Source organism: Mobula hypostoma, chromosome 8, assembly GCF_963921235.1.
Source record: "Mobula hypostoma chromosome 8, sMobHyp1.1, whole genome shotgun sequence".
NCBI lineage: Eukaryota > Metazoa > Chordata > Chondrichthyes > Myliobatiformes > Myliobatidae > Mobula > Mobula hypostoma.
Window position 1 is genome coordinate 86,352,248 of NC_086104.1, and position 12,179 is coordinate 86,364,426.

At 37.8% G+C, this 12,179-nt stretch overlaps 1 protein-coding gene across 6 annotated transcripts in view; it reads left to right on the top strand.

Moving 5' to 3' along the window:
• The window catches only part of ralgapa2 (Ral GTPase activating protein catalytic subunit alpha 2), a 538,758-nt gene that overhangs the window by 340,982 nt on the left and 185,597 nt on the right, over positions 1 to 12,179 (top strand). For 5 of the 6 annotated variants that reach the window (XM_063056244.1, XM_063056245.1, XM_063056247.1 and 2 more), the window contains 3 exons: positions 4,009 to 4,080; positions 7,265 to 7,388; positions 8,712 to 8,867. In XM_063056244.1, the coding sequence (XP_062912314.1) occupies positions 4,009 to 4,080; positions 7,265 to 7,388; positions 8,712 to 8,867 (352 nt within the window). The remainder of the gene's footprint in view (positions 1 to 4,008; positions 4,081 to 7,264; positions 7,389 to 8,711; positions 8,868 to 12,179) is intronic. The other variant, XM_063056246.1, reaches the window with a different exon arrangement.

Below are 12,179 nucleotides of genomic sequence, written 5' to 3' on the forward strand. Positions count from 1 at the left end.
CAGACATGAGACAATGTGGGGCCTTTTCTTATTTCCCCTTGGATCATCCCTAACATAATAGGGAGACTTTCTCTTATGTATGCTGAAGTGGACTCCCCTTTCTTTTGATTCTGCCTATGAAACCTAAAGCGTTCTGCAATCAACAATGGTTTTGGTTCTAAATGTTCCTGCATACTTTCATGATATCAGCAAAGCTCAATCCAGCTGGTTTGGTTGGAGCAGTCAAACTGCATGCTTTTCCACCTATTACACTCAGCAAAACTGGCATCACTTTTCATCAGCTAATTCCACTTGCTTCAAATACGGCTCAGTTCATTCAGTATTCATCACCTAGTTATCTGTTATTATCACCCTGTACTCATTGTATTGTTTATCCGTGAATTTTGTCCATTTTCTGCCTCTTTTAAAGTTCTTACATCTCTGTCCCCTTTTGAAGAAAAAAGCGTGTTCTGCTTCATCAGTTAGGTAGTTGTCTGTGGTTTGATTTAAAACTACCTTGTCGCCACTGTTATGTTTTGTAACTTTGGAAATGAATTGAAAGAAAAACATAGGACCTCAGGACAAATGTGTGTACTTTGTTTTACTTTAGTGAAACCTTCACTTATGATGTGGTGGTAGTATGATGAATGCCATTCACATACTTTTTGACTTGATCCATAATGAATTATATTAAAAAAAGAATAATCAAACAATATATTTACAATATTACTCACGTATTACTGAAATATTAAATCCGCTACAGAATTCGTGAATGTTATATTGTGAAAGACAAATGCTAATGATACCATTTGTGACTAGCTGATTTTTGTTCACAGATTTGAAGTAGAAACTGGCATCACAATTCACCAGAAGTCTCAGATACTGATGTAATAAGAGAAAACAGGATGATGGCCTAGTTATTAGGATCATTTCTAATGGCTTCCAAATTAATTCTATATTAATGGAATTCAGCAGTTTTCACTGGAACTGTGTACTTAGTGATAAGTACTACCAATACCCACACGCATGCAATACATAGCTAACATAATCACTTCTTGGTTTTAAACTGGAAGATTCAAACACTGGACAACCCTCATTTAAATTACCTGTTCTTTAGTCTTTTGCATGGCAACATGAGACTATGCATGTTGCAAGCTATTAACTCATTAAATTAGATAGACTTGAGTTTTAATAGTTCCCCAAATCATAGTCAATTGGAGGTGGATACAAGAAAACAAAGTGGGTTCCTACAGATGAATTAGCACTTAATGCATAGAGATGTGTACTTTATCAAAATGTTCCATATCAAGTCACAAGATAAATCCTACGTAATGATTTTAAAATGTTCCTCTCCTTTAGTTCTCTGTGTCTAGAACCCTCAAAGTTCATTTACCATAAGACATAGAAGCAGAATCAGACCATTCATCCCATCAAGTCTGCCAGCTGGCTTAGAGTTTCAATAGTTTTTTTTCTCTCCTCTTCTTTGACAGTATTATTTCTGATGTTCCCCTTCCAACCCAAAGACTTCACTTGTACATAGTCCCTTGGCGGCAACATACAACAGCACGTTGCCAGGTTCTACAGGTAGGTGGTAGGTTAATGTCATCTAGCTCCCCCTCACAAAGTTTTGTATCAGCTCCTCCATTCTTCTCCCCACAGCTGCCCAAATGGTTCGGATATATTTTATGTATTTGATTTGTTCATAGGATTCAGGCTTTGGTCAAGCTTGCATTATATGCCATCCCTAAATAACCATGAGCTGCGGAGATGGTTAATGGCTCTCTTTGTCTTATTACTTGCAAGTCGTCTTTTGGCTGATATGCAGCATTAGATCAGCAAAACTTTCATTATGAAATACTGAGAAGTCCAAAGTCATTGTCAAGGTGACTGTTAGCTCTGTATATTAACCACTAATTTTGTTACTTCCTTGCGATATTCTGAAACTGAAAAAGACTAATCATAACCTAGGGGTTATATTTGCTCTTGGTTTGAACTTTCCAACCCATACCTTTTCCATTACTGCAGAGCTTGTATTCACAACTGTAATATTACTTAACGTAATTCTTGATTCTGTGCATTTGTAGCTGAAACTATTTTTTTTCCACCACATCTCAGTCCAAAATGCTCAAGTCCTTATCTTGAGACTCCCCTTTGGTTTTATATTTCCAACCAAGGGAAATATCATGCATCTGAACTGTCTTCCACCAACACACATAAAAGTTGCTGTTGAACACAGCAGGCCAGGCAGCATCTCTAGGAAGAGGTACAGTTGACGTTTTGGGCCGAGACCCCTCGTCAGGACTAACTGAATGAAGAGCTAGTAAGAGATTTGAAAGTGGGAGGGGGAGGGGGAGATCCAAAATGATAGGAGAAGACAGGAGGGGGAGGGATGGTGCCAAGAGCTGGACAGTTGATTGGCAAATGGGAAATAGGACAGGAGGCCTAGGGAGAAAGAAAAGGGGGGAGGGAACCAGAGGATGGGCAAGGGGTATAGTGAAGGGGACAGAGGGAGAAAAAGGAGAGAGAGAAAAGGAATGTGTGTATATAAATAAATAACAGATGGGGTACGAGGGAGAAGTGGGGTATTAGTAGAAGTTTGAGAAGTCAATGTTCATGCCATCAGGTTGGAGGCTACCCAGACGGAATATAAGGTGTTGTTCCTCCAACCTGAGTGTGGCTTCATCTTTACAGTAGAGGAGGCCGTGGATAGGCATATCAGAATGGGAATGGGACGTGGAATTAACATGTGTGGCTACTGGGAGATCCTGCTTTCTCTGACAGACAGAGCATAGGTGTTCAACGAAACGATCTCCCAGTCTGCATCGGGTCTCACCAATATATAGAAGGCCACATCGGGAGCACCGGACGCAGTATATCACACCAGCCGACTCTGAGGTGAAGTGTCGCCTCACCTGGAAGGACTGTCTGGGGCCCTGAATGGTAGTGAGGGAGGAAGTGTAAAGGCATGTGTAGCACTTGTTTCGCTTACAAGGATAAGTGCCAGGAAGGAGATCGGTGGGGAGGGATGGGGGGGGAACGAATGGACAAGGGAGTTGCGTAGGGAGCGATCCCTGCAGAAAGTGGGGGAGGGGAGGGAAAGATGTGCTCAGTGGTGGGATCCCGTTGGAGGTGGCTGAAGTTACGGAGAATTATATGTTGGACCCGGAGGCTGGTGGGGTGGTAGGTGAGGACAAGGGGAACCCTATTCCTAGTGGGGTGGCAGGAGGATGGAGTGAGAGCAGATGTGCGTAAAATGGGGGAGATGCGTTTGAGAGCAGAGTTGATGGTGGAGGAAGGGAAGCCCCTTTCTTTCAAAAAGGAGGACATCTCCTTTGTCCTGGAATGAAAAGCCTCATCCTGAGAGCAGATGCGGTGGAGGCGGAGGAATTGTGAGAAAGGAATGGCATTTTTGCAAGAGACAGGGTGAGAAGAGGAATAGTCCAGATAGCTGTGAGAGTCAGTAGGCTTATAGTAGACAACTCTTCTACCAAGTTCGCCAATCACAACTGAGTAGCTCCAATGGTCCTGGTCCTACAACATTTTGTGTTTTTTTTATTTCATCCTTATTTTCTAGTTTCTCAACCACCTTGCTCATCACTGGCTCTGTAACCTTCATTGGCCCTATGAATCTTTCCGATTTCTAACATTATCCAGTTCGTCCCTTTTTTACGTCTCCAATTTTGTTCAATGTATCATTGGTTGCTATGCCTTGGTTATAATCCCTGGAATTCCTTTCCTAAAATATCTCAGATTCTCTTCCACTCTCAGTCTTGCCGTTAGACTCCAGAGTGAAATGAAACAGGCACCTAGAGTTTAATTACAGGGTGAAAGTAAATTCTAGTTATGTTTCTGAATTTGTAAGGATATTGAAGTTCAAAACTTTCACGTCTTGTGCTTTCACATTTACATCTGAATTTTGAATTGTCAATGTCATTTTTTTAAACTTCCATTTTCTAAATAATGTATTAGTTCTTGTTAAGAAAATTATTTCTCAGTCAATTTTTGGTCAAATATGTCTTTTATTTTAAGGAACAGTTTCCACCTTCTAAAGAAAAACTCAAAACTGCTAAGGGAACTAAAAAATTTGGATTCAAGGCAATGGTAAGTATATAACATAATTTGATGAATATATTATGGAGTTGTGCTTATTGGCTTTCCCAGCAGTTGAAGAAACTGGATATCTTTGAATCTTTCTAATTAAATAATAGGATCTTACAGTACAGAAACAGGCCTGTTAGGCCAGTGTGTTCATGCCAACTATCAAGTCCTTATCTGTACTAATCCCATTTACCAGCACTTGTTCTATAACCTTCCATGACTTAGCAATTCAAGTGCTCATCTGGATGCTGCTTAAATGTTGCAGGAGTACTTGCCTCCACCGTCTCCTCAGGCAACACATTCCGGATTCCAACTATCCTCTGTTGCTTTCCACAAACCATCTAAATCTCTTACCATAAATTTCATTACTATCTGAAAACTGTTAACAATCTACTTAAAATATTGTTCAAAATAAGGGGAAGAAGACCATGTTAACACTAAAGTGTAGAACAGTTGAGAAATCATTGGGTAAGAAAACCAATAAACTCAGGATATTTCGCTTCTGTGGAAATCCCAAACTTGGCACTTGTGAAGTTTCATTTGAAACTGCTGGCAATTATCATGCTTTTTTTTTGATGTACAGATGTCACAAGATGTTAGGGTTTATATTTCAGTTCTTTTGGTATCGCTATCACACATTTCTGAAAATTACAATTGATTTTGATTCCAATAATATGTATTTTTATGTAGTACAGCTAAACAGTAAAGTTTGCCTAAGTACGAACTGATGATCAGGCTAGGTTCAGCAAATGCAGGTTAGATTATTATAAATAGTCAATTCCTCGGATTTAAATAACATCAGTAATTTAATAGTAATCACCTCCACTATTTTACCTTATTTTCCCGTGGGTTTAGTAATTAAAATACCTGCCTCTGAAAATTATGACAAAGTTCTATTTATGCTTGTCACTGCCTTCCTCCTTTCAGTGCAATTCTAAATTTACAACTCTTTGTGACACATCTGTTAACTTAATTCCCCTGTACCTTTGTAAAGATTAGATTATTTCATTACATACACCAGAATGCAATGAAGTTCCTTATTCGCATGAAGCTCACAAAGTAAGTGGTAGACATGCCAATAATAATATAAAAGTGCAAAGGTTGTAGTGCACTCTGAAATTGTGCAAAATATGTTGAAGTGAAAATAATCGCGAGGGATAGAACTAAGAGTACTATAATATGGCAGCACCATTGGGAAAGAGGTGTGAAAGAGGGAATTGATTTGGAAGTCTGATAGCAGTCGGGAAGAAACCTGTTCTTAAGTCTAGATATGTGGGCTTTCAATCTCCTGTATCCTCTCCCAGAAAGTAGGATAGAGAAAAGGGAAATGCCAAAGAAGCAGTTGTTTTTGGTGAGAATTCTTTTGCCAACTTTTCTATGCATTACCATTTAGATCTTTTTATTGTTTGCCTTTCAATTCATATGTGCTTCTGCTCATTCCTTATTTTCTCTCTTCACTTCTTGCATTCAACCGAATTATAATGTAGTGTGTTCTAAGACAACTCAGGCAATCTTTCATTACTTGATGATGCACCAAACATTAACTGCAAAAGTATACCTAAATCCAGTTGAATAAGTAACCCTTGCATCAGGCAGTTTTACTAGTATTCTAGCCAATTCTTACAATAAGAAATGCCCCACCATTATTGCTTTATTGTTCAAAGTTTGAAGAACATGTATTATCAAAGTAGCCATACTATTTACAACTTTGAGATTCATCTTCTTGCAGACAGCCACAAAACAATGAAACACAATAGAATCCATTTTTCTTAAAAACCATACATAACAAAGACCACCAGGCACCCAATGTGTGAAAAATGAACAAATTGTGCTAACAATAAAAACATTCAACAAATAACACACAGAACAGGAACCGTAGCATCTCCGAAAGAGAGTCCACAGCCACGGAGCCAGTTCAGCCGGTCCAGGAACCCGATAGCTGTAGGCCAGAGCCTCAGAGCCGGTTCAGCACTCAGGCAAGTGCCAATGGTTGCAGGCCGCAACTTGAGTCAGTTCAGTGCTGAGGCGAGTAAACCTCGTGGGGTAGCAGTGTTGATATATGTGTATAACTTTTTTGAAAATTTTCATCCAACAGTCAAACCTTAGGAGTGAAAAGATAACATTTTAATTTGGTTATCTTGATGACAGTGCTCCTTCCAAGATGAAATGTTTTAATTATTACAGTCAGCTCCATCACACTGTATTTGAGTGGAAGAGTGGGTTACATTTTGAGAGTACGACTTGCACCTGTTCTTTATTTAGCAGCCACGGCCATACATGCCCTGGTTGGGTTAAGTATCATTGGGATCTCCTTTGGTTTCAAAATGTGGTAACCACTGCTAAGAGTCATAGCCATTTGAGTGAGGATCAAAATTTACTGACCTCCAAGGGATCATTTTTGGAAGTGAATAAAGAACATCAAATAAAATATAGCTTCACTATTTTAATGATTTTACATTCCTCAGAATTGATATACATTCATTCTCAGGGCTTAAAGCTGTAACATAGCCAATTTTCGTTATCAAAACTGGTTATTATTTTGACATCAGTACATGTATTGCTTTGGTCAAGGGAATATATGAGCAATTTTTCAAAAAAAAAAATCCCTGTCCTGGTAAAATGTCATTCTGAAGCATAGTAGCAGCTAGTTTTGACTGAATAAATCATGAGCAATTTTATCCAGGTTGTTCATGTGTCAGCAACATCCAGAAAAATATCAAATTATTTTGTTAGTTAATGTGTGAATAATATACTAATAAAACATGTGCATGATGTATTGGAATAGCAGTTCAATTAAATGCATGATTTCTAAAAGTTATTCTAAAGATTGTGGGATGTTAATTTGGATTTCGCTATCACTGCAATAAACATTTTTGAAACTATATTTCTTTTACCCTCTGTGGTTTAGAAAATAAAAATTGAACTTACAGTGCTTATGTGTTGCTATACTTTTGCGCCAGCATTCTTTCAGTATAGTAATGTAGCTATATGTAGTATGAGAATCCAGTTAACAATCATGATATATTAACTAGATCCTTTGTAAGCTGTGAGAATATCTATTGGTGTACAAACATAATGTCAACACAAATAATAATTTTATACTTTTGTTTGTAATCTGACAAAAGCTAATGAGGTAAAAAATGTGCTTGTCAAAACTGATGTAAATTCGTATTTTGTTCTCTTCAAGTCGGGAAACTCATAAGATTGCAGTGTTTTATATCATGGAAGGACAGGAAGACAAGTGCTCAATTCTCTCAAACACTGGAGGAAGTCAAGCCTATGAAAATTTTGTCTCTGGACTAGGCTGGGAGGTATAGTGTGTTTCTTCCTAGAATGCGTTAGAGAATTTCATAACAATACCTGCTTTGTTTCTGTTACTTAAGCAAATCTCAATTGAAATGTATGACTTCATAACAATGATATAATAGTAAATTAACTACTTAAAATGATTTGATGTTTTCATCATTCTTTGATTTATTAAGGTCCATCAAATATTTAACTTAAGTAATCTATTTTATGTCTTCACTATCCAAAAATGCTTGCTGTATCTTCTCTGTCTGGCCTTAACCAATTTCATTCATGATTAATTAGTAGGTTCAGATCCTTGCAGAGTGGTGGAATACTTAGGTGGATTGTTGAGGAATGGCTTTAAGAATGATCCTCTCTGCTTTAAATCAGACTCGAAACTACTGACGCCTAGAAATTGAATTCAATAATGGCACAATTTGGTATTAAACATATTTGGAAATCAGATACTGTAGCTCACACAAATGTTCATTCTGAGTCCTCTGTGCACCTGTTGTGCGAACAAGGAGAGCCCTAGACACGTGCAGTAAAGTCCAATGATGTGTGATGTGTGCCATTTCAATCATGTTCTGTTGTGAAGCAGATTATTAAAGCATCTGTGAACACTACTTCTTTTTGACTTGGGCTGGTGGTGGGGCGGGGTTGATGGTGGTGGGATCCAGAAGAACACCTCCCAGACTGGACACTTTGGTGCTGATCTGCCTTAAGTTAAACCCATTTTCTCACACCTGGAATTAACCTGCGAACCAGCACATCTTTGAAACTTGCTAGATAACCAGAACACTTCTGATATCCCATACAGACATGGAAAAGATGTTCAGATTCCTACCAGAGATTAAAATTGAACCCAGAATACTGGAGTTATGGGATAGCTGCAATGCTGCTGCAATGACCATTAGCAAAGTATAAGATGTTACCGTTTTTTCTTATTAACACGGATGTTGCTGTAACATTCTGCACGTATAGAATCTTCACAGGTGCTATATTTGAATTTTCCCCTAGAAAATGTGTTCAAAATTTATTCTACTGCTTAGATTGGAATGGGACTAAGTTCTTGTCAAATTGGAAGTATTATGGATTGAATGCAAAGATTAATATCAATAGAATTAAAATTTATGTGATAGAAAGAACTCCAGTTAATGGACTTAACGTCGAACCTTTTCTTTGCCATTTAGAAGAAAAATCTTAACCCATGAAACTGTTCAAAGACTGTCAGGAATAAATATTCAGAATAAAAATTGTGCTGATCTGAGAGATCTTTCTTCAGATTTTCACTATTTATTAGTGCAATGTAAGAAATTGTCATTCATTCATATATTGTTTTATAGATTGACCTGTCTACACATTGTGGTTTCATGGGCGGCCTGCAACGTAATGGAAGTACTGGCCAAACTGCACCTTACTATGCTACCTCTACAGTGGAAGTCATTTTTCATGTTTCAACAAGAATGCCATCGGATTCCGATGATTCAATAACAAAAAAAGTAAGAACTAGAGAAATAATTCTTGACAGCTATTTTCCGAAGAGCTCTCAATGATTTGACAATGTGATTATCTTTTAAATGGTTTAAAGACTTTATTTATAAATTAACAAGAGAAAGGTTACTGATGCTGGGAAATGTTGTTTCATTTCCACTTGAACCTTGAAGTATTGAATCCAGAGAATCTACAAATCAAGTTCCACAATGGAGGTCTGAGAACCTTCCTCTCCAGCAGTAGTATGATGTGATGTTGATAGACCTCGATATAAAAAAAAGTTTTGTAATGCTATTTAAAAGAACAGTAGTGGGCCTGAACATTAAAAGTCTGTACACCTTTTCAACGTAAGTACTGTATATTCAGAGGGCATTTAATCCTTTGTGACGTACATTATTAAATATCGCATATCTTTGCTGAGTTTTTTATGTACTTGATAGATCAATAGGTATCACATCTTATTTAAATAATTTTAGCCATTTTTAAATGAAATTTAGCCAAAGTAAGAGTAAAATATTATTGGTAATGTCAAGCATTATTTGATCCTGAACGACAGACAATCTGCCAAAGGAGCTCAATGTGTTGTGCAGAATTTGTGTGTGGGAGAAATTACCGACATTTTGGATCAAAACCTTGCATCGGGATAGAAAGTAGAGAAGAGGGATGGCTACTACATGGAGAAGAGTTGGAGTGGTGAGATTGAGGAGCGTGCAAAATTGAAGGTGGGTGGAGTTAGGAGACAGTCACAGGTGGATAGTAGATGGAGGCAGTCAAAGGAGGGAAAAATGAGGGCAGATGGAGTGAGATGAAGGTTGGTATCCACTTGATATGGGCCACGTCCCCTCTCCACCAATACTCAAGAGTAATTAGGGATGGGCAATAAATGCTGGCTTTGCTAATGATGCCCAGATGCCAAAAATTAATCTCAAAAATATATAATGGAACATGGATATCTGAGAGTGGAATACACAGATCCCTGATGAAAGCTTCAATGGAGGCCAATAAAGCTATAACAGAAGCAAACTAAATTCTGAAAAGATAGGAAATGAAAATAGTGACCTTTTGGTTAACATCTATCAAATTTTGTTTGAAGGAGTACACTTCCAGTTGATTTATATTTTTAAAAAAAGTAGGAGATAGAATCAACCAAGTCAGCCTTGAATGCAAGCAGTAAAAATGGAAGCCATGACTATGTGATGTTGACTCAGAAATCAGCTAGAAACTTCTTGAATAAATATCCTTACCTTGAAAGTGGTTAGAATATAGAACTCATTTCCAAAGGGAATGGCTGGGGCAGACAGTTTGTCTTTCAGAGAAGGTCAGTTAAACAAATAGTGTGATAAAAGTTAATGTTGTAAGAATTAGATAAAGTAGTATAGGAAAAGGTTTGAGGGGGACATAAATGTCTGTTTGGATTTGTTGGGAAGAATGACCTGTTGCAGAATTAAAGAATGATATCTGTTGCAGAATTAAAGAATGATGTAAGGATTATATTATTTAAAAATTTGTTGAAGAAGACTTGTGTAGGTTAAGGAATATGTGGAGATAGATGAGATAGATCCAGGCAAAATGCAGATTGTTTGGCTGGCTGTACACTGATAGAAGAAACATATAACAAGCAGCTACTTTCAAAGAGGAAATCAGAATTCTTAAGTTATTTACTCACTGTTACAACTGAGAAGTTGAGAAGTATCAAAGACATCAAAGAACTCACAATTGGAGGCCATAATATAAATAACATCAGATATGCTGATGACATCGTACTAATAGCTGACTCAGAAACAAAACTTCAAGAACTACTCACTATAATGGCAGCAGAAAGTAATCACAGAGGCCTCTCAATCGACACCAAGAAGACAGAAAGCATGGTCATCTCCAGAAAGACAAACATCCCACAATGTGTGACCAAGATCAGAAATACAAACATCAAACAAGTCAACAAATTCGGATATCTTGGCAGCCTAATAACAAGTGATAACATGTGCGACACAGATATCAAATACAGAACAGCAATGGCGAAAGAAGCTTTCCAAAAAACAAAGTCCATATTAACAGACAGAAAGACGAGCACATACACTAAAAACAGAATACTGCAGTGCTACATTTATTCTATCCTGACTTATGGAAGTGAATGCTTGTCCATTTCCCCAGCAATGGAAAAGAAACTAGAAGCGGCCGAATTATGGTTCTACAGGAGAATGTTAAAAACATCATGGACCACACACATCAAATGAAGAAGTTCTCAGAAGAGCCCAAGCAGTTAGATCACTCATACCAACAATAAAAGAAAGACAACTCAGATTCCTAGGGCACATCATGCAGAAAGATGAACTAGAAAATCCCATACTCTCTGGAAAGATCGAGGGGAGCAAACCTAGAGGAAGACCTCGGCTTATGTACATCAAAAGCCTAACCAGGTGGCTACACATCGAGGAAATGGAATTCATCCAAAGAACGAGCGATAGATCTATATGGAAAACTATGGTCACCAATGACCACATCAGATATGGTACCTAGACAGACAGATAGTTACAAATGGCATCAACAAAGACATGAATGGAAAGATGAAATTCTGCTCCTTAGGATTGCAGTGAAATGGTGTAGGCCAGAAGAAGAGTAGTTGGGGTAATGGAGAAGTAAAAATTAATGACCAGCAACTTGAGGTTTAGCTTGTGCTCTGTCAGATTCACAAAGCAGTCACTCGATACACAATTGACCTATTCATTGTCTTAAGGACAGTGCATGCAGGAGTCACAGTGTCTTGATGAAGGGTCTCGAACTCTTTGTATGTATTGTTTTGGATTTCCAGCATCTGCAGATTTTCTCGTGTTTGTGATTCTAAACCAGATTAAGTTGTGATTTACCGTTGACTGTTGTGATGAATTTCACTACATTTTCAGAAATGTACTGTATTTAGTAATGACCTTGTGCCCTGTTATCATCTTATGCATAGAAATATATACTCCACTTCTCTGACTTCCCTGAAATCACCAGTCACTCATTGCTAGGTCCTGATTGGAGTCTTCTGCCGGGTGAGCTGGTTTTCAATAAGTCAGTGAAGCACAAGGCCTTGCCTTACACAAGTGATAGGCTACGGTGACAATAATACCCTTAGTAGTGTTGAGGCTCCAGAGCATATTTATACTGAATGTTTGTGGCATAAACATTCTGAGTTGCTTGGGACCTGTTACAAATTTAAATATTTAAGAAAGTTAATGTTATTAACATTTTAAAGTAATTTCAATACCTAAGCTAGCCTCATTAAATCAGTCAAAAGTGTCTACTTATTTTCTTGGCAATCACTTTGTCCCATTGATTTT